This window comes from Nerophis ophidion, linkage group LG03 (assembly GCF_033978795.1).
Source record: "Nerophis ophidion isolate RoL-2023_Sa linkage group LG03, RoL_Noph_v1.0, whole genome shotgun sequence".
Taxonomy (NCBI): domain Eukaryota; kingdom Metazoa; phylum Chordata; class Actinopteri; order Syngnathiformes; family Syngnathidae; genus Nerophis; species Nerophis ophidion.
This window is the reverse complement of record NC_084613.1, coordinates 40,784,782-40,808,568: the sequence shown is the minus strand read 5'-3', so window position 1 is coordinate 40,808,568 and position 23,787 is coordinate 40,784,782. Positions and strand designations below refer to the sequence as shown.

The following is a 23,787-nucleotide window of genomic DNA, read 5'->3' as shown; positions in this document are numbered from 1 at the left end:
CGAGCTAGCACCAGCCCCTCGGCTAGCCCCCGAGCTAGCACCTGTCCCTCAGCTAGCCCCCGAGCTAGCACCTGTCCCTCGGCTAGCCTCCAAGCTAGCACCTGTCCCCGAGCTAGCCTCCGAGCTAGCACCTTTCCCTGAGCTAGCACCCGTCCCCAGGCTGGCTCCCTCGTCTCCACCAGCTCCCAGGCTGGCCCTGACCTTTGCTCCTCGGTCGGCTCCGCCGACCTCCGCACCCCGGCCAGCAGCACTGGCTTCTCAGCTGCCCTCCTCGTCTCCGGCGTCGATGACGTCCGTTGCTGCCTCCACGCCGTCGATGACGTCCTTTGCTGCTTCCACGCCGCCGATGACGTCCACTGCTGCTTCCACGCCGATGACGTCCGCTGCTGCTTCCACGTCGATGACGTCCGCTGCTGCTTCCACGCCGAAGACGTCCGCTGCTGCTTCCACGCCGAAGACGTCGGCTGCTGCTTCTACGCCGATGTCTCCTCGTTTCCGGCGAGACGCACCATGGCGCCACTCACGTCTGCCTTCCAGACGGCCTAGACGGTGGCCGTTCCTTGGTCGCCTGCCTTGCCAGCCTCAGCGGCGTTCTACTCGCCGCCGCCACCAGACTCGTCCCCGGTGGATTCGGGGACACTTGGGCCGGCGACCCAACACCAGTTCGCCCCTCCACCCTCCCTTGATTTTGGTTCCTGCTTTTGGGGGGGTTTATATTCTAGGACATCTGGAATCTGTCCATGGGAGGGGTGTGTGTGGGGGGGGGGGGGAGGGTGGACATTGTTACGGCTCAGACCCTTGCCAACGGCGCTCATCCTCAGGACACGCCCAGGGACGCGCCGCGCGCGTCTCAGCCCTGCAGCGGCCGCCAGCTGTAGTCAATAACCACAACTGCCCTTAATTGAAGAACCTGCCTTCATAAGCCGGCACAACTTTGCATGCCAGCGCCGGAGTATAGTCATTTGTACCTTCCCTGTGTGTATCCCCGAGTCAAGCTGTGCTTCTTGTGCTCCCGGATCTTCCTTGCCTCCCCCGCGCTTCATGGTTTTTCGACTCCTCGCTCACCCCCCGGACCATGATGCCTTGCTCCTGCCTCTCGACTACGCTTTCGCCCCCTGGACTTCCTCTTCTCCCGTTCAACACTTGGTAACACACACTTCGGTTAAAGTCTACACATAGTCATACACCATACACACTCTTGGATTTTGTCACGCTCCATTTCCTTTATTTTATTATTAGTTTATTTTCTATTGTTTGATTATTAAATATATATATATATATATATAATATATATATATATATATATATTTATATATAATAAATCTTCTGACGTTACTGCCACCTGGTGTCCATTTGCTGTCACTCCCCTGTTTAAACCTTAACAACTTTGCTGTGATTAGGGGGTAAAATCCAAGATGACTGCGTCCTCGCGGAGCTCCTGCTAAAGATGAAACATTTGGCAGAAATACCGGACAATTCTACAAACTTCATGGCTGGCTCACATCGTGGTCACTCCGTGATCACGTAAGACCGCCAGACACTTCTGGATGTGGACATATCGGGCTGTTTCGGACCGATAGACGCGTGCGTGCTAAACGTGCTAACTAGCATGGGAATACGTCGGCGGCTACATGCAGGGGAGTATTGTAGCAGCGGGGGCCGTCTACGGAGCAGACGCCAGCGGTGTGATCGGAAACGCGGATGCCGAGCGGGGCTAAAAACAAAGCAGAAGGCTAATCCCCACAGAACACCACTTCCCTCCATCCTGCAGCCGCATTTAAATGGAAGATGCGAGACTACTGGTCTGGGTAAGGAGTCAGTTAAATTAGAACAAGTTTTTTCTGCTTTGAGTGTTTCAGAGTTGGACATGTGTTTTACTGAGGTGGCTAACTATGATGCGTGCAGTTTATCAAAGCAACAATCCAACAATCGGAAAATTCCCGTCGTATCAATTCCTAGATATGGTCGTAATTATACTAAATGCACTGGGCATAATAAACACAACGTTATTAATATTGCTACTACGGATAATTTGATCAAAAACTCCCTAAAACAGCCCACTACCTATAATATAGGTTTTTTAAACATAAGATCATTGTCTCCTAAAACGTTGTTAGTTAATGATATTATCAGAGACAACAATCTTAACGTCATCGGTCTCAGCGAAACCTGGCTTAAACCAAACGACTTTTTTGCGCTAAATGAGGCATGTCCTCCTAACTTTACACATGCGCATATTGCCCGTCCGCTTAAAAGGGGTGGGGGGGTCGCACTGATATACAACAAAAACTTTAACCTTAGTCCTAACATAAATAATAAATATAAATCGTTTGAGGTGCTTACTATGAGGTCTGTCACACCGCTGCCTCTACACCTGGCTGTTATCTACCGCCCCCCAGGGCCCTATTTGGACTTTATCAATGAATTCTCAGAGTTCGTTGCTGATCTAGTGACACACGCCGATAATATTATCATAATGGGGGACTTTAATATCCATATGAATACCCCATCGGACCCACCGTGCGTAGCGCTCCAGACTATAATTGATAGCTGTGGTCTCACACAAATAATAAATGAACCCACGCATCGCAACGGTAATACAATAGACCTAGTGCTTGTCAGGGGTATCACCGTTTCCAGAGTTACGATACTCCCGTATACTAAAGTATTGTCCGATCATTACCTTATAAAATTCGATGTTCAGACGCATGTTCGTCAAACTAATAATAATAATAACTGCTATAGCAGCCGCAACATTAATACGGCCACAACGACAACTCTTGCTGACCTACTGCCCTCGGTAATGGCACCATTCCCAAAATATGTGGGCTCTATTGATAACCTCACTAACAACTTTAACGACGCCCTGCGCGAAACCATTGATAACATAGCACCGCTAAAGTTAAAAAAGGCTCCAAAAAAGCGCACCCCGTGGTTTACAGAAGAAACTAGAGCTCAGAAATTATTATGTAGAAAGCTGGAACCCAAATGGCGCACGACTAAACTTGAGGTGCACCATCAAGCATGGAGTGATGGTTTAATAACTTATAAACGCATGCTTACCTTAGCTAAAGCTAAATATTACTCAAATCTCATCCACCGTAATAAAAACGATCCTAAATTTTTGTTTAGTACGGTAGCATCGCTAACCCAACAAGGGACCCCTTCCAGTAGCTCAACCCACTCAGCTGATGACTTTATGCAATTCTTTAGTAAGAAAATTGAAGTCATTAGAAAGGAGATTAAAGACAATGCGTCCCAGCTACAACGGGGTTCTATTAACACTGACACGATGGTATATACGGCGGATGCTGCCCTCCAAAATAGTTTCTCTCGTTTTGAGGAAATAACATTAGAGGAATTGTTACAACGTGTAAATGGAATAAAACAAACATGTTTACTTGACCCTCTTCCTGGGAAACTGATCAAGGAGCTCTTTGTATTATTAGGTCCATCAGTGCTAAATATTATAAACTTATCACTCTCCTCGGGCACTGTTCCCCTAGCATTCAAAAAAGCGGTTATTCATCCTCTTCTTAAAAGACTTAACGTCGATCCTGACCTCATGGTAAACTACCGACCGGTGTCTCACCTTCCTTTTATTTCAAAAATCCTCGAAAAAATTGTTGCGGAGCAGTTAAATGAACACTTAGCGTCTAACAAACTATGTGAAACCTTTCAATCCGGTTTCAGGGCAAATCACTCCACGGAGACAGCCCTCGCAAAAATGACTAATGATCTATTGCTAACGATGGATTCTGATGCGTCATCTATGTTGCTGCTCCTCGATCTTAGCGCTGCTTTCGATACCGTCGATCATAATATTTTATTAGAACGTATCAAAACACGAATTGGTATGTCAGACTTAGCCCTGTCTTGGTTTAACTCTTATCTTACTGATAGGATGCAGTGTGTCTCCCATAACAATGTGACCTCGGACTACGTTAAGGTAACGTGTGGAGTTCCCCAGGGTTCGGTCCTTGGCCCTGCACTCTTCAGCATCTACATGCTGCCGCTAGGTGACATCATACGCAAATACGGTGTTAGCTTTCACTGTTATGCTGATGACACCCAACTCTACATGCCCCTAAAGCTGACCAACACGCCGGATTGTAGTCAGCTGGAGGCGTGTCTTAATGAAATTAAACAATGGATGTCCGCTAACTTTTTGCAACTCAACGCCAAAAAAACGGAAATGCTGATTATCGGTCCTGCTAGACACCGAACTCTATTTAATAATACAACTCTAACATTTGACAACCAAACAATTAAACAAGGCGACACGGTAAAGAATCTGGGTATTATCTTCGACCCAACTCTCTCCTTTGAGGCACACATTAAAAGCGTTACTAAAACGGCCTTCTTTCATCTCCGCAATATCGCTAAAATTTGCTCCATTCTGTCCACTAAAGACGCTGAGATCATTATCCATGCGTTTGTTACGTCTCGTCTCGATTACTGTAACGTATTATTTTCGGGTCTCCCCATGTCTAGCATTAAAAGATTACAGTTGGTACAAAATGCGGCTGCTAGACTTTTGACAAGAACAAGAACGTTTGATCACATTACACCTGTACTGGCTCACCTGCACTGGCTTCCTGTGCACTTAAGATGTGACTTTAAGGTTTTACTACTTACGTATAAAATACTACACGGTCTAGCTCCATCCTATCTTGCCGATTGTATTGTACCATATGTCCCGGCAAGAAATCTGCGTTCAAAGGACTCCGGCTTATTAGTGATTCCCAAAGCCCAAAAAAAGTCTGCGGGCTATAGAGCGTTTTCCGTTCGGGCTCCAGTACTCTGGAATGCCGTCCCGGTAACAGTTCGAGATGCCACCTCAGTAGAAGCATTTAAGTCTCACCTTAAAACTCATTTGTATACTCTAGCCTTTAAATAGACTCCCTTTTTAGACCAGTTTCTTATCTTTTTCTTCTATGTCCCACTCTCCCTTGTGGAGGGGGTCCGATTCGATCCGGTGGCCATGTACTGCTTGCCTGTGTATCGGCTGGGGACATCTCTGCGGTGCTGATTCGCCTCCGCTTGGGATGGTTTCCTGCTGGCTCCGCTATGAACGGGACTCTCGCTGCTGTGTTGGATCCGCTTTGGACTGGACTCTCGCTACTGTGTTGGATCCATTATGGATTGAACTTTCACAGTATCATGTTAGACCCGCTCGACATCCATTGCTTTCCTCCTCTCCAAGGTTCTCATAGTCATCATTGTCACCGACGTCCCACTAGGTCATTATTGTCACCGATGTCCCACTGGGTGTGAGTTTTCCTTGCCCTTATGTGGGCCTACCGAGGATGTCGTAGTGGTTTGTGCAGCCCTTTGAGACACTAGTGATTTAGGGCTATATAAGTAAACATTGATTGATTGATACTTGAATTAAGAAAATGTTCACAGGGGGTACATCACTGAAAAAAGGTTGAGAACCACTGGCCTATGTATTACAAGTAAATATTAATTTTTTGTTAGATTACACATGATTGTTATGGTTGATTTACCATGAAATTGGAAAAATACATGACAGAATAACCACCTAGCCTAATGAGTATAGGTTGCCGAATGTGCCAATCACACTTTTCTATACGATATATTTAGCTCACTTTTCTCACATTTATAGTACTTTTTTCACATTTAGCTCACTTTGTATACATATACAATTTTTCTTCACATTTGGGGTAAAAATAAATGGTGAATCCAATTGTTATATAGAAATGTAAGTGGTACATCTAAATATAAATTTTAAATCTGAATGTCAAATATACATGTTAAATATAAATGTTGAATTCAGATGTTTAATTTTAAAGAATAAATTATTATTTTAAAAATGTAAACTATTAAAGCATGTTATACATATAATATTTAACATATTTAATTATAAATTATTATAAATATAAATATTAAATATAACTTTTAAAAATAAATGGTAAATGTTGAATATAAATATGTTGAATCCAAATGCTAAATCCAAATTTAAGTTTAAGTTTGAAGTGTTGAGTTTAAATTAGGGATGGGCAACGATTAAAAATTTTAATCGAAGTTAGTCGCACTATTTCTCCGATTAATCACGATTAACTGCATTGTATACGCAAAGCCCAATAATGAATTCAAAAGTAGTGTGTGGTGCACCTTTATTGGAATATTCTCCCACATGAACAAAAGCGCCAAAACATTTGTTGTGCAAACAAAATTTAAATCAGTCCTTGTTAAACAGTAGCAGTTAAATAGCATATTTTATGAAAATCAACTCAAAAAATGTAAATACAAACATTTAAGCTTATTTGTTTGTTACGGAAAATAAATATAATCTACATACAAATCTCTGAGCCACAATCATAACATCTGAAAAGGCAATTTCTGAGGTAACAGCAGAAACATTTTTTTTATCAGGGATCTTATGTTTAAAAAACCTATATTATAGGTAGTGGGCTGTTTTAGGGAATTTTTGATCAAATTATCCGTCCATCCATCCATCCATTTTCTACCGCTTGTTCCCTTTTGGGGTCGCGGGGGGCGCTGGCGCCTATCTCAGCTACAATCGGGCGGAAGGCGGGGTACACCCTGGACAAGTCGCGACCTCATCGCAGGGCCAACACAAATTATCCGTAGTAGCAATATTAATAATGTTGTGTTTATTCTGCGTAGTGCACTTAAAATAATTATGACCATATCTAGGAATTGATATGATGGGAATTTCCCAATTGTTTGCTTGGTGCTTTGATAAACTGAACGCATCATATACATGGTACTATATTGTGATGTTATGAGCCAGGGAAAAAAGGAACTACCCTACCCAGCATGCAACAGGAGTGACGAGCATGCACGGTAGCCCGGTATAGGTTGTGTCGCCATGACGGCATCTTGTATGTTGTGATATGCACGCTCTGAAAGCAAACGTTAAGAAATCAGCCAATACTCCTCGTCTGCATTATTCATAAATAGACAGACAACACATATACTCCGCTGCTTCACAGGCCGCTGGATGTAGCCGGCAAAGTATTCCCATGCTAGCTAGCCGGTCTAGCAAGCACGCGTCATTCAGTCCAAAACGGCCCGATCTATCCACATCCAGAATAGTCTGGTGGTCGTAAGTGATCCCGGAGTGACCACGCTGTAAGCCAGCCATTAAATTTGCAGAATCGTCCGGTATTTTTGCCAAATGTTCCATCTTTACCAAGAGCCCCTCGACGCTGAACCCTGTCCGGGCGCCGCCATCTTGTTAAGAAATGGCGTTAACAAAATAAAAGCATGTAAAGAACATACGCAAATGTGCGATAAAATAATTGTCGGCGTTAATAGATTGATGAGTTAACTCGTAATTAACGCATTAATTTGCCCACCCCTAGTTTAAATGTTATATCTAATTATAAATGTTACATTTTAAATCTAAATGTTAATATGATTATAATGGTAAGTGTTGAATCTAAATCTAAATGTTAAATTTAAAACTATCCATCCACCCATTCATTTTCTACTGCTTGTCCTTTTTGGGGTCGCTGGAGACTATCTCAGCTGCATTCGGGTGGAAGGCAGGATACACCCTGGACAAGTCTCTACCTCATCACAGGGCCAACACAGATGGACAGACAACATTCACACTCACATTGACGCACTAGGGCCCATTTAGTGTTACCAGTCAACCTATTCCCTAAATATTATTAAGTATTATTGTTCAATGTAGATTTAAATGTTAAATATGAATATACTGTAAATATTAAGTATGAATGGTAAATATTTACCTAAATGTTAAACATAAATTGGAGAAAGAATGAAGATGGAAGATGGAAAAGCAACACATAAGAGACTGGAGCATTTATATTTATATTTAATATGTAGATTTAGTTATTATAGTCATATTGAATATTTTGATTTAACTTTAAGATGTAATATGTAGATTCACCATTTATATTCACCATTTGATTCCTAACTAAAATGTGAAGAAAATTAGCGAGATGTGAGAAAAGTAATAAGATTGTGAGAACGGTCATAAAATTGTGATCTAATTTTTACATTCGGCACCCCATAAAACAGTTTTATATGAATCATAGGTTGTAATGCACTGCCGTTCTTCCTGTTTTACAGTTTCACTGGAAGTCCATTGTGTCTTCCCTGCCCTCCTGGGTCATTTAACAACAACACTGGAGCAGACCGATGTTCAAGTTGCTCTCCAGGTGGGGTTTTTGATCCAGAAGTGTATTCCAATGTTTTAAAATGCAGTTTTGAGCTAACTGTAATTGTGCCCCTTTTAGGTTTCTTCTCATCACTGCACAGTTCCACTTCCTGTTCACCGTGTGCACAAGGGAGTTTTTGCAAGTAGGTTGCCGATTTTAATGTCTCTGCCTTTTAAAATGTAAAAATGAGTGTGAAGATCGGCCTTAATGCTTCACAATTAAGAGCATCACATGCTTTCAATATGCAGTGATGGGCAGTAACAAGCTACATGTAGCTAAGCTATGTAGCTTAACTACATTTTCCAGTAGCTTGGCGGTAGCCTAGCTACTTTTTTAACAAGTAGCTTGTTCTTTAGCTTAGCTACTTTTAGACCCATGTAACTAGATAGCTTATACCAAAAGGAAAAAATTAGTGTGAATCCAGGCCCCAAAAATATGGAGAAAGTACAATGACCTGGATACTGTAAATGAGAACATCCAGACATACGGAGAAAGTCCATGATGATTGGTTGGTGTTTGTGTGATAAGTCACAATTGGCTAGGGTTAGGGCGAACCATTACGGACTGGCCAATCAGAGGCAAGATAAGGCAGGTCATCGAAACCAGGAAGCAAAATCATAACAGACACTCACTCATGTCCCATGACGGCGAGGGAGTCGGAGACAGAGGGACGCGTCAAGCTGACCACAAAAAAAAAAAACATACTTGAAAATGGGAGGTTGATTCTCTCCCGCAGATTAGATTTTTCATTTAGTAATAAGACAATTGTCAAAGAAACCCACAACAATGCGTGTTCTTGACCACATTTAGACAAATGTATGTGTTTGAAGAAAACAATGCCCCAAACCTTAGTTTTTAGTTGTTTACTCTGTAAACCAAAATCATAACTGCTCTATTCATATAAGATGTCTAACACACATTTAGGAACCCACATTAAGGTGAGTTGAGTTCATGAAAAGTTTTACTGCACATAACTATTACTAAGAGTTCCAAGAAACAACACACAAAGCTCTGTTGTTTTCGTCATAATATAAATGGAGAACATGAACATTATGGGGGTGGGCCAAAGAAAAGGCAAACTAAAATAAATACATACAGTGGGGTGCGGGGACCCCTAGAGGTTGCTGTAGGGTGTCCTCAGCTAAATGACAGATTACTGGACCATTGGGTCCGTTTGTAGACTCTCAGTTATACATGTGGGCCCATAGCTATATAAATGTTGTTCAAAGTAGCTTTGACGTAGCAAGCTACTTTTGCCGTGTAGTTTGTAGTGTAGCTTGCTACAATTCTCCGGGTACGGAATCCCCTTGAAGCCTAACTACATTTAATCGAGAGAAACTTGTAGCTTACAGCTTACTACGTTTTCCAAGTAGCTTGCCCATCACTGTCAATATGCCTGAAATAGCTTCTTAGGGAACACACCCAAACGTATCCTGAGTTCTCTACTCTTCAGAGTATTTGATCAGCAATTCTAAACATGTGTATCCCCCCCCCCAAACCCGACAGCTCCTCTGGTTGCCCCCTGTGTCAGATCTGTCCTGGAGGGTCAGAAGCGCTCCAGTCTGCAGCTAAAGAGTGCACACCATGTCGGCCAGGTATGGTTTAAAACAACACGGCTCTCATTGGTCCTGCTTAAATATACTGGTGATGTGCTTTTGGACAGGCATGCACAAGCCTCGCCATCAGACGATGTGTCAGATCTGCAGTAGTGGATCCTTCCAGATTCACTGGGGCCAAGAGAACTGTGACGTCTGCCCAGAGAACCACTACTGCCCAGTAAGTACTTCACACAGTCTACCACATTAACATCTTCTGCACAATGCAATGAGATCCAATACAAGAGCAAAAATATTGCTCTATAGCAACAAAATAGAAATACCTCAGTGAATCCCGCTGTACATCCAATCTTCAAAGTTGTTTTTATTATATTGTTTCCATTCATGCAAGACATAAGGAATAATCTACATACCTGTGCCCTGTAATTGTATGGTGACCAATCCAGGATGCCCCTGCTTCTCCCTCAAAGTCACCTGAGAGCCTAATGAGTACAAACGGTATAGGAAATAAATGACATATATAATTTCAGAACGTTTGTTTTGGCAAAAAAAATGATCTTCGATTTACATGCACAGAATCATAAGATATATATGATATAAAAATTATATAAAAAAATATATAATGGGGAGATCACACTACAACTCACATTTTGATTCCGATTCATTGGGTGAGGATTTGATTCTGAATCAATTCTTGATACGACTTGATTCCAAACAATTCTCGGAATATATTATTTTGTATAAAAAAATAAAAAAACCTTTTCAAAATAAGTTAGAGGTTACATAAGCGCCTCTTGGTTGCTCATTTGGTACATATATGCACAGCGAGTAAACATGAAGATAGCCTAAAAAAACATATTTTTAAAATGTATAATGATTTTTTTCTGTTATTTTGATTTATTCTTGAAAATCATGATTTAGAATAGAAATACATATCGATTTTTTTGGCGCAGTCCTCGTATGTATACTGAACAAAAATAGAAATGCAACACTTTTGTTATTGCACCCATTTTTCAAGAGTTCAGTTCAGTACATTTGCTTATTTCATTCATAAAAAATCAAACAAAGGAATACAATAAAAATAAATAAATTAACATAACAAAGTAAAATATGAATTAAAAGGAGCAGAAAGAAGTTAAAAACGTATAATATATGCGTCCTATTTTTACAAATACAACAATTGACTTTCAATGTTGGCGACTACCAAGCCATATTTTCATTTTACAACAATTAAACTAATAATGAATAAATAATTGTACTCAGTCATATATTTTCATCATCATGATTTATTCATTTTTTTAATAAGAAAGAGATTTACACTGGTTTATTCCACTGTCAAGTTTTTTCTATAAACTAATACCTCTGATTGAAAAACTTATTTCCATTATCAAATGTTTTAAATCTAGATTTATCAAAGATTTCTGGTCCCTAAAAAATATAACTACTTTCTCTTTTTTACAAATATGTTTTAAATGTTTAGTAGAATTGTTGCATGTACATGATTTTTAGGATATTATACTCTGCCAGTTTATTAACTTTTAATACGTTTAACTGTTTGAATATTAGGTTTGTGGGTTCCCTGTATGCATTGCAGCATTACAGCTCTTTTGTGCAGAAGGAAGATTGGATTTAGATATGTTTTACAGGCACTACTCCACACTTCAAAGCAGTTTGTTAGATATGGAACAATCAGTGAAGTATACAAAATATACAATGCTTTTTGATTTAGCAATTCCTTCACTTTGTGTAAAATAGCAAATAGTTTTGGGTAATTTAGCCTTTGTATCATTAATATGTAAATTTCAATGAAAAATGTTCATCAATCATAACACCCAAAAACATAATCTCTTGTGTTCTTTAAATCTCAACTTCTTCGACATATGAGCCATCCACACTTTTCCTACTACTGCAAACAATCAGACATTTTGTTTTACTACTATTTAAGGTAGGGCTGGGCGATATATCGATATACCCGATATATCGCAGATTTGTCTCTGTGCGATATAGAAAATGACTATATCGTGATATTCGAGTATACGTTCTCACACAGTTGCTTTTAGCTGCAGGCAGTACATTACAGGCTCTCCTCGCTCTTTCTTGTCTCTCCTTCTCACAGAAAAGCGCACCTTCTTACATACGTCACATACTGTCACGTCATACGTCACATACGTATACGCCCTCGCCCCGCAGAAAGGTAGCAGCATGGCTAACATTAACTGTGATGCTAGCACAGCCGTGCGAGTGGTAATACGAGAGAAAGAAGGTGCAAATGAAAGAAGAATTAATTCCCAAGAAAAACAGCAGGGGGTCCATCGTCTGGCGGTGGTTTGGCTTTAAGTGGGAATATGTCAAACAGACAACTGTAATTTGTCAAGTGTGGGGCAAAAGCGTTGCTATAAAAAGTAGCACCTACTGTTAATATGTAGCATCATTTGAAAAGTCACCTGCTGGAGAATGAAAAGTGCTTACTCCGCAAGTCAACATCTCCATTCGGTGCCACACGCCCACGACATCAAAATGCCGAGGCAAACGTTTCCAGATGAACACCGTATGAAAAAAAAGAGTGTTTTTTTTTGTTGAGATTTCCTTCTCTGCATGAAAGTTTAAAATGAGTATATAATAATGCAGTATGAAGAAGAATGTTTTAATGTAGACACATAGAATCATCATACTAGTGTGATTATATGCATCAAGTGTTCATTCAAGGCTAAGGCAAAATATCGAGATATATATCGTGTATCGCGATATGGCCTAAAAATATCGCAATATTAAAAAAAGGCCATATCGCCCAGCCCTAATTCAAGGATAATCTATTAACATTAAACCATTTTTAAATTTTGATTAATTCATTTTCAACCACCTCTAACACCTCTGTAATATTTTGTCCTGAATACGATAGGATTGTGTTGTCCGCAAAAAAATACACTAACAGTTTGGAAACCATGGTACAGTATTATCATTGACATACATGAGAAACAGTACTGGTCCAAGGACTGATCATTGTGGTAGACTTCCAATTATTAATTTCCACAAACTGTTTTCTGTTCTCTGAACTCAAAGAGCTAAAACTTTTACAATATACGATTGAAGTATTCCTCTCAAATGTTCACAAATCTGTCTTAATCTGTGTTAGTGAGCATGTTTTCTTTGCTAAAATGATCCATCCCACCTCACAGGTGTGGCATATCAAGATGCTGATTAAACAGCATGATTATTGCACAGGTGTGCCTTCGGCTGACCATGACAAAAGGCCACTCTGAAATGTGCAGTTTTGCTTTATGGAGGGTTCAGGGTGCTCAGAAAATCAGTCACTGTGTGGTGTGACCACCATTTGCCTCACACAGTACAACACATCTCCTTTACATAGAGTTGATCATGTTGTTGATTGTGGGCTGTGGAATGTTGGTCCACTTGTCTTCAATAGCTGTGCCAAGGTGCTGAACTCTGGCAGGAACTGGAACACGCCGATCCACAACATCCAATCATGCTCAATGGGTGACATGTCCGGTGACTATGCTGGCCATGTAAGAACTGGGAGGTTTTCAGCATCCAGGAATTGTGCACAGATCCTTGCAACATGGGGTCATGCATTGTCAGGCTGCAACATGAGGTGATGATCTCGGGTAAATGGCACAACAATGGGCCTCAGGATCTCGTCATGGTATCTCTGTGAATTCAAAATGCCATCAATAAAATGCACTTGCGTTCGTTTTCCATTACATAACCCCGTCCCCACCATGGGACACTCGATTCCCAACGTTGACATCAGCAAACCACTCTCCCACATGACGCCACACACGCTGTCTGCCATCTGCCCTTATCAATGAAAACTAGAATTCATCCGTGAGGAGAACACCTCTCCAATGTGCCAGACACCATCGAATGTGAACATTTGCACACTCAAGTCGGTTACGACAACGAACTGCAGTCAGGTTGAGACCCGGATGAGGGCAACAACCTTGCAGATGAGCATCCCTAAGACGGTTTCTCTTCAGTTTGTGCAGACATTGTTTGGTTATGCAAACTAATTGTTGCAGCAGCTGTCTTGGTGGCTGGTCTCAGGAAGTGCACCTGCTGGATGTGGAGGTCCTGGGCTGGTGTGGTTACACGTGGTCAGCGGTTGTGTGGCCGGTTGGATGTACTGCCAAATTTTTCGAAACAACTTTGGAGACAGTTTATGGTAGAAAAATTAACATTCATGTCACGGACAAAAGCTGTGGTGGACATTCTTGCTGTCAGCATGCCAACTAAACGCTTCCTAAAAACTTGCGACATCTGTGGAATTATGCTGTGTGATAAAACTGCTAATTACAGAGTGGCCTTTTATTGTGGGCAGCCTAAGGCAGACCTGGGCAATAATCATGCTGTTTGATTGATATGCCACACCTGTGAGGTGGGATGGATTATCTCGGAAAAGAAGAAGTGCTCACTAAAACAAATTTAGACAGATTTGTGAACAATATTTGAGAGGAATAGATATTTTGTGTATAAAGTCAAAGATATAGCTCTTTGAATTCAACTCTTGAAAAATGGGAGCAAAAACTAAAGTGTTGCGTTTATATAATTGTTCAGTGTAATATACAAATGTTTATTTGAAATGTTTTTAATAACAAGTTTTTTTTTACAATATTTAAATATATTTGTATTTCATTGTAGTTATTTTTTATATATAAAAATACAATTGTGTTTTAATATGTAATACAATTATAACAGCTTGTAAAACAGTTCCTGTATTGGTAACTCATGTTAAAATGTTTTATTGTACAGTGGAATCTTAAAAGTCGCAACACCTCAAAGTGGTAGCATATTTAATTTTGGGTGGAAAGTCTTCATCAAAACCTTGGGCCCATTTGGCCCACCATGCATCACACAAATATTGATCAATTCCCAGTCGGGGTAAATTATATGGTAATATTTATTATCATTAATATATTTTGGTTTGTAACGTTACTGGCCGTTAAAAGGATTAACTAAAAAATTGCTTTTTTTGATTGCTTTTTTGTGTTTTTATGGTGCCATCACAGAAGGATAAAAGAAAAGAGGCCCAAGTGTGATGGTAAACATAGAGCTATACCTAGACTCACGTAGAAAATCTCTCGGATTGTTTCAACCACAACGGAGCATTAGCAATTTAGAGATGGCCGAATTTGAATCGGGCTTATTGTTGCCATTCAAAGTGTGGCTGAAAAAGTTTGCTTATTAACCTTTCCAGAGTCCAGACGTGAATCCCATCCATTGCCCCAGTGATGCCTTTTGTCCTCAGGGCAGCTTAGCCCCAGGTTACTGCATGGAAACATTCTTTCGCAAAGCGGGGGACACTTGTGAATTAGCCCCCGTCACCATCGCTTTGTTGGTTATTGGAGGCGGAGGTACGTACAACAGGAAGCTGCATAGTTTTGTTAAAGGCAGAAATAAGAATCTTGTGTGTGTCACGCTGTCATTATTAGTGGATTCTGATTGCATCTCTATGTTTTGCATCCAGTGGCCCTGCTCTTCATTATTCTAATGGTTCTGCGCAAAATGAGAGACACTGATGGGGAGCTGAGTGTGTCCCGAGCACCATTGTTACATAAAGAGAGGCCTCAAGGCCGCTACTATGGGATTCCAGGTGATGCAGAGCCCGTGTATGCTGGCTGGTGAAAGGACGCAACCAACAGCAAGTGAAGACTGACAAACATTAATGCCTTGGAGTTATAAAATACATGTTGGCCCGCGTGTGAAATATTGTACTATCACGTCAAACACTGTCCTTTTGTAAGCAAGTTTATTGGATTAGCAGCGTTATGCTGGAGAAGATGCGTGCCAGGACTCAGTGGGAGCCGTTTTGCTCTTATGAAAAGCACTTTTTACTGGAATAATCGATTCAGTTTGCACTCATGTGTTTGTCTGGCTGTAGACTCGTGCATGCATTCGCCAGCTTCTTTCTTTATTAATGAACACTATGACTTGTTTTCAATTTGGTTGTTACGCTACGTTTTTTTAACCGGTTGTTGTTTTTTTTAAAGATTATGTTTTAAAAATAAATATAGGTTAGAACCTGACTATATTGTTCCCACTACATGTTGTACACTTCCGTAGATAAACAGAAGGCCAGACTCGGGTTTCACAAACCAGGATCAGAGTGTCTTACTCCCTTTATTGTTGACAGATGCACCCGATGACCCTTTTACGACTCACAAAATCAAACTGCAAAAACTGTATATATATTACATGCATACATATATATACATATTTATTTAAATATGTGAATATATACACATATGTTTATGTATACATATACACATATGTGTATATATATGTATATATATGCATAGGTATATATACATATATACAAATACATTTATGTATATATAAATTGATGTACATATATACATTAATGTGTATACAAACACACACACATACATACATACATATCTATTTATATATATATATATATATATATATATATATATATATATATATATATATACACACACACACATACATACGTACAGTCGTGGTCAAAAGTTTACATACACTTGTGAAGGACATAATGTAATGGCTGTCGTGAGTTTCCAATGTTTTGTACAACTTTTTTTGTGATAGAGTGATTGGAGCATATACTTGTTTGTCACAAAAAACATGCATGAAGTTTGGTTCTTTTATGAATTTATTATGGATCTACTGAAAATGTGACCAAATCTGCTGGGTCAAAAGTATACATACAGCAACATACATTATCAATTTTGGTCATGTAGAAAAGTTACAAACAAATCAAATTACCTTCATGGCATTACCTCTTAACTTCATGTGAGTGATTATGTTTGATGACACCTGTTGACTTCTTTGAGCCCATTTAAATAGGGCTCATGTGATGCAGTCATTAGACACGGTTATAAACGCGACAATGGGAAAGTCCAAGGGAACTCAGCACAGATCTGAAAAAACTAATTATTGACTTCAACGAGTCAGGAAAGTCACTTGGAGCCATTTCAAATCAGCTTAATGTTCCAAGAGCAACTGTGCAGACAATTGTTTGTAAGTATAAAGTGCATGGCACAGTTTTGTCACTGCCACAATCGGGAAGAAAATGCAAGCCATCACCTGCTGCTGAAAGAAAATTTGGTCAGGATGATCAAGAGTCAATCGAGAACCACCAAAAAGCAGGTCTGCAATGAATTGGAAGCTGCTGGAACACAGGTGTCAGTCTCAACAGTCAAGCATGTTTTGCATCGCCATGGACTGAGAGGCTACCATGCAAGAAGGAAGCCCTTGCTCTAGAAGCAACACCTTAAGACTTGTCTAAAGTTTGCTGCTGATCACATGGACAAAGATAAGACTTTCTGGAGGAAAGTTCTGTGGTCTGATGAAACAAAAATTGAGCTACCACCAATATGTTTGGAGGAGAAAAGGTGAGGCCTTTAATCCCAGGAACACCTACCGCCAAGCATGGCGGTGGTAGTATTATGCTCTGGGCCCGTTTTGCTGCCAATGGAACTGGTGCATTACATATAATAAATGGGACAATGAAAAAGGAGGATTACCTCCAAATTCTTCAGGACAATCTAAAATCATCAGCCCGGAGGTCTAGGGCGCACTTGGGTGTTCCAACAGGACAATGGTAAAGGAATGGCTAAATAAGGCTAGAATTAAGGTTTTAGAATGGCCTTCCCAAAGTCCTGACTTAAACCCCAGTGAGAACATATGGGCAATGCTGAAGAAACAAGTTCATGTCAGAAAACAAACACATTTAGCTGAATTGCACCAATTTTGTCAAGAGGAGTGGTTAAACGTTCAACCAGAACCTTGCCAGAAGGTTATGGATGACTACCAAAAGCTCCTTATTGTAGGTCATGTTTATTTTAACTCAAATTTCCTATTGAGTGTCATGTTGGCGTCTTTCATATTGACTTGTTTAGTTCGACAGGCTATCACGACCGGCTCAACTGCCCATTTAAGCATTAAACAACGGTAACACTACTTGAACAAACAGACTGAAATACATTGCTAGTTACGATTCAGGGATCTGGAGTCGTTGTACATGAAGTAATTTATGATGGAATAATCAGTATTAACGTGTACATCTTGACAGCCCTACCACACAGAATATATTTAAGAAAATGTGTTTGCTGTTTAGTTTTATAATTTTAACTAATTTAGTGACATAGAGACACCGGTGCATTATCACCATTGAGGAAAAGACAGAAAATAGTGGTCCATCCTACTAACCTTACTAGAGGAATTGTCTTCATTTTGTTGGTCCCCCTGGCTTTGGACTTCTTGGTCCACCTGCATTTTGTTCTAAGGCGCAACGTTCAAACATTTTAGCTCACATTGACATTTGCAAGAAAATACACACTTTACTTACTAAATTGTTTTTTCACCAAATTGAAGTGTTAAGAGTATATCAAATGAAATGTATCATACCTAGTCCCCTTCTCTGCCTTCATTCAGTGGCTCTACAAAATTTGCATGTCCTCCCCTTCTCCTTTCTGGCTTCCTAATGAATTACCTGTGAGGCCCAGCCAATACTCCGCACAAAAGTGGACCACATTGCCTTTGTCTGCTGGACGTCCTGACGTGTGGGGCATTTTTTCTTACTCAGGCTGGCCGAAATAAAGTCGGACACGTCGTAGGAGATCATATACAGTACACACATACACACACGCAGATTTGAATGGGCACCTGCAGCATAGACTTTTCTCATTTACATTAACGTACCGCACCTTTAAGGTAATTGGTGGAGAACGAGGAAATGGTGTTGGTGCAGTGAGAACAGAGAGACATGTATTCGCAAGAGAGAAGATAGGTAATTGGAATTGAGCCTGCTGTTGGCAATAGAACTTTTTTAAATTACGGTAGTTATTACTTTGTTAGTCCCAGTACAGCTAACAAGCCTAGTGTGCTCACATGTACAATATACATACTAACCTGGAAGCTCTTCATGGCTGAAAACAAAAGTATCTTTGGGGGGGGTGGAGGCGCTTTCCCTCCCAGCCCTTTACCTCCATTGAGAGGTAAAGGGTAAACTGTCACCTGGTAAACTGTCACCTGCAGGAAATGGCACATTAGAACTTTAGATGTAAATGTGAGGTAAAAGAATTAATCAGTGGGATAAAAAGCTCACAGTTGAGCCATCAGAAGAAATCGAAAGGACTTCTTTAACCCTGTCCTGTCCATTTTGGAACAAGAGCTCTATGGAAACCTCGCCTTTGTCCAAGATGCTCACCTGCAAAGAGACAGACATGGATTAAAAACAGAGACATCCACAAAGCACAATGCCAGCAGAAACATCTTACAATGGCATTATTTTTAGTCTGCAATCTGATAGGCTTCAGCCTGGAGGTACACAGAGGCAGGACCAGATCTCTCAGAGTCTTCTTCTGCTTGTCCACGCTGGCTTTAGCTGAGGGGAGCTGTGATGATGATGAGGACGAGGAGCAGTGAGGAGGCTGAAAGTGAGCTGCAGGTCTGTGGGTACAACCTCAGAAAGGAATGAACATTTTTGTAAGAATCTTCTTCAGCTGTAGTTTTATATTTTACTGTGATTGGATGACTTAAAGCTATTAGTTTTAACTCCCATCAGCGGGAAAAAAAAGACAACTTGACAACCTCAACTTAATGCAGGTGGACATTTTGGATCCACTATTAAGTCGTTAGTCCCTAAAAAAACATTGATACTGTAATATTAAAACTTATTTTTCCCTGAATAGTGTGTCCAATACATTTATTTATTTGGACGGCCACAACTAGAATCGGCGCTACTTGTTCGCCCTCAATCAAACATCATAATGAGACTGTCTGTGTTGCAGAATACTACAAAAGCTGCAAAAGACCAGAAACTATGCTGAAGTACCAAACAGGATTTTATGAACATTTGAACCCTTGAACAGGAAGATGGCAGGAAAGAAAAACAAAGAGCAAAATATAAGAGCTACCTAGGGGAAAACGAGGGAGCATCAGTTCATGCCCATAGACTTGGTCAGATCAGATCTAATTATGCAATTAGATGATGGGGTCATCTGGTCAACACACCACTACATATATTTTACACCCCTGTAACAAAAATGGATATGACATCTTCAGAAGTTAAAATACTTTTTGAAACTTTTAAACTTAGCGTAATATTTTTCATAAAATTCTGGCATAAAATATAGACTTTTTCTTGTAATATTAAAACTTGATTCTCATAACATTACAACTTTGTTCCTGAAAAATAAAATCCATCCATCCATCCATTTCCTACCGCTTATTCCCTTTGGTGCCTATCTCAGCTACAATCGGGCGGAAGGCGGGGTACACCCTGGACAAGGCGCTACCTCATCGCTGGGCGAAAAGTAGAATATCTCCTAATATTGCAACTTGAATTTTAGATTTGTATGTTTTTTTAAGTGGTGATATTCAAATTAATAATATTTGTATGAAGTTATTCTCTTAAAATTACACATCATAGTAGTGGTATTCAAATGTATAATATTTCTATCAAGTTATTCTCTTAGAATTACACATCATTTTTTAACAATTACTTTATTTTGGTGATATTACAACGTAATTCTCAGATAAATATTTGAATCCACTTATCGTATTTTCCGGACTATAAGGCGAACTTAAAATCATTTTTCCCTAAAAACTTGACAGTGCGCCTCATAACCCGGTGCGCCTAATGTAAGAAATAACTTTGGTTGAGCATACCCACCTCAGAGCAATTTTATTTGGAACATGGTGTAATGACAAGTGTGACCAGTAGACGGCAGTGAAACATAAGAGATAAGTGTAGACTGCACTATGATGGGTCTCAAGTAAACATTTTAAAGGCTCCACAAAAAATATAGAAATTACACACGGGGCTCAAAAATTTATCAAAATTTTTTAGTACAACTTTGGTAGCTATGAAGCCGCATCGCTTGAAGGATTGTCGTCACATTAAACATACGAGTGTTATTATGGTGTGTGTATAAGGTAAGACATATTATCTGGCATTTTGTTTCGCAATATCATGCAAAAGCAACTTTTCTTACCCTCTGGTACCTGCTGATCTGTTTTTGAAGTCTGCATAAATCCTGAAAAATTGTGCGCATCCGCGCCAACGCCCTTATCTTCTACTTTTTCTCCATCTTCTTGTTATGTGACATTCATCCTGCGCTGTTGACATTTCTAATAAATAAATGGGTTGTATTTGTATAGCGCTTTTCTTCCTTCAAGGTACTCAAAGCGCTTTGACACTCCTTCCACATTTATCCATTCACACACACATTCACACACTGATGGAGGGAGCTGCAATGCAAGGCGCTAACCAGCACCCATCAGGAGCAAGGGTGGAGTGTCTTGCTCAGGACACAACAGACGTGACGAGGTTGGTACTAGGTGGGGATTTAACCAGGGACCCTCGGGTTGCGCGCGGCCTCTCTCCCTATGCGCCACGCCGTAATAAAAAGTAATGTAAAGTTCTTACTTTTAACCGTCAGTAAACTCGCCATGAAAGCGCTAAAACATACCGGCATAGTGAGTTTACATTAATCACCCAAGGAACTTTGTTATTAAAGTTCTGGTCGGATGTTTTTTCACCAAGTCTATGGGCATGAGGAGATGCTGCTTTGTAATTGATTTAAGTAAAATCTGAATGTCATTAAAAACCGTAATCTCCATCTTTTGACACTTCTTCCATTCCCGTCCTTGCACACGACACGGCTACAACAAAGATGACGGGGAGAAGATGCTACCGAAGGTGAGCCACGTAAATAAGACCGCCCACAAAACGTCGCATCCGGAAGCGACTGTCAGAAAGCGGTTTGAAGATGATTTGTAAAACATAATCTATGCAACATTTTTACCAAAGAACCACCATTACATGTTATGTAGACCACAAGGAAATGTCTTACATTTAGAAAAAAATCATAATAAGATGACTCCTTTAATGCCCCCTAAAATCTGGTGCGCCTAATATATGAAAAAAAAAAAAAATAGACCATCGGCAGTGTGCCTTATATTTCGGTGCGCCCTATGGTCCGGAAAATAAGGGGACAAAAAAACAAGAATGACAACTTTTGTTCTTTAAAAATTATATTTTTTGTTACTACTTTTTACAAATCTATGCTCATAAAAATATATAATGTTTTCTAACAGAATTACACCTTACCCCCTTCTCTACGACAACTGTCTGATATACTTTTGCATCATAAGATTAATGACTTTAATGATTTTAATTTCAATTACACCTTTCTTCCCATACTTGAACCATGGTTTCTTTCAGTGTATCACTAAGTCTACTGTGTTTATAGACATGGAGAAGATGAGTTTACCATCATTATTTGGCCAGTTAGTAACTCCCCCCCATGTCCTGATTATGAAGGCTTGGTAGATGTGCTGTCTGTGGTGACAACACGTACGCAGAGCTGCAAAACAAAAGAGCAGAATTAAACACCTAGGGTCTAATTAAATTAGAACAGAAAGAAAAAAAGTGTATTTACTCTGCAGACTGCTTGACAGGAGGTGAAGGTATCCGGCCGTTTTCTGAGAATGGATGAGGAGTGGAGGAAAAAGGGAAGACCAGTCTTCCTTTGCCTGTCAGAGATTCTTTTGAGTGACATCTGCCCTGCTCAGCCAGACCAGGTCCTTGGAGCGGTCCTGGGGAGCTGGAGCGATCCGAGGAGTGGGCCCTCCGTACGTAGTGTAAGTGAGACGGACTACTTTCACCTCCATGGCGCACCCTGCCCCTATCTTCATTGTGAAATCTGTCCTGTGGAGGCCACTGCTGCCACTGGTCTCCATCCTCAAAACCATCCCTGCTTTGCTGCAGTGGAAATCTCGGGATCGCAGAAATTCGGTTGGGCAGGGCTGTGCTAATGACGTGCCTCGTTCTCCTCTGATGGCGGCTGCCACTGCTGCCCGACGTGGAGGAGGTACAGGCAGTGGAGAAAGTAGCTACGCCACTATCCATGGTGCAATCATCGACCAGGCCCAGCTCCTTGGTCCTGCCCAGCAAGCTCTGGGTCATAAACGGGTGGTCCAGCACCGCAAACAGGCTGGGCCGAAGAGAGGGATCTTTCTGCAGCAGCTGACGGATCAGATCCCGAGCCTCAATTGAAACATGAGTGGGCATTTTATATTCCACATGGGCTACTTTGGAGAACGTGTGTGGGACCGTGTCACTGTCAAATGGGGGGTGGCCCATGAGGAAGGCATAGAACATGCAGCCCAGAGACCAAACGTCAGTCTCCAGACCGTAAGCGCTGCGTGTGGCCACCTGAGGGGAGATGTAGTTGGGCGTCCCACACATGGTCAAGTGCTTCTCATCAGGGAGTTTGAGCTGAGTGGCCAGGCCAAAGTCTGCGATCTTAATGTCCATGTCTTTGGTCAACAACAAGTTGGACAAGAACAGGTCACGGTGCAAAATATCGTGACAGTATGAGTGCAGCATCCCATTCACTAGTTCTCTAAACTTTCTGTTCTGGCAAAAGTGCTTAAATCCCTTATCAGTGAACAGATGAAATCATTTTTGGACGCCAGCTTTATTCTGTCACCATTTCAGTCAGGTTTTTGCAAAAATCACAGTACTGCTGCTATGAAGTATATAGATGATGTAACTGAAGCTCTTGATAAGAAGCAGTGCTGTCTGTCCCTCTTTATTGACTTTTCAAAGGCATTTGATACTGTTGATCATGTAATTTTAATCAAACGACCAAAAATGTAGTCATTCAATGATCTTCAACACTTTAAAGGGGAACATTATCACCAGACCTATATAAGCGTCAATATATACCTTGATGGAGCAAAAAAAAGACCATATATTTTTTTAACCGATTTCCGAACTCTAAATGGGTGAATTTTGCCGAATTAAACGCCTTTCTGTTTATCGGTCTGGAGGCGATGATGTCAGAAGGTGATGTCAGCGAAGTAATACAGCCGCCATTTTCATTTTCCACACATTGCAAACACCGGGTCTCAGCTCTGTTATTTTCCGTTTTTTCGACTATTTTTTGGAACCTTGGAGACATCATGCCTCGTCAGTGTGTTGTCGGAGGGTGTAACAACGGGTGACGCAACCGAGTGACGTAAGCGCGCTCACGCCAGGG

At 40.7% G+C, this 23,787-nt stretch overlaps 2 protein-coding genes across 2 annotated transcripts in view; one reads left to right on the top strand and one right to left on the bottom strand.

Annotated features, from left to right (window-relative positions):
- The window catches only part of si:dkey-21a6.5 (multiple epidermal growth factor-like domains protein 9), a 28,217-nt gene extending 12,440 nt beyond the window's left edge, over nucleotides 1-15,777 (top strand). Inside the window, exons 4-9 of the mRNA XM_061895193.1 lie at nucleotides 8,092-8,180; nucleotides 8,259-8,322; nucleotides 9,687-9,775; nucleotides 9,844-9,956; nucleotides 14,949-15,105; nucleotides 15,219-15,777. Of these exons, the coding sequence (XP_061751177.1) occupies nucleotides 8,092-8,180; nucleotides 8,259-8,322; nucleotides 9,687-9,775; nucleotides 9,844-9,956; nucleotides 14,949-15,105; nucleotides 15,219-15,376 (670 nt within the window). The 3' untranslated portion in view covers nucleotides 15,377-15,777. The remainder of the gene's footprint in view (nucleotides 1-8,091; nucleotides 8,181-8,258; nucleotides 8,323-9,686; nucleotides 9,776-9,843; nucleotides 9,957-14,948; nucleotides 15,106-15,218) is intronic.
- A 2,977-nt stretch (nucleotides 15,778-18,754) lies between these two features.
- LOC133548845 (serine/threonine-protein kinase PLK4-like) lies at nucleotides 18,755-23,204 on the bottom strand (the record flags this gene model as incomplete). Its single annotated transcript, XM_061893780.1, has 4 exons — nucleotides 18,755-18,944; nucleotides 19,015-19,199; nucleotides 22,015-22,107; nucleotides 22,183-23,204. Coding segments are annotated over 2 exons (1,098 nt in total), but the record flags the coding sequence as incomplete, so codon positions are not given.
- Nucleotides 23,205-23,787: the final 583 nt, after the last annotated feature.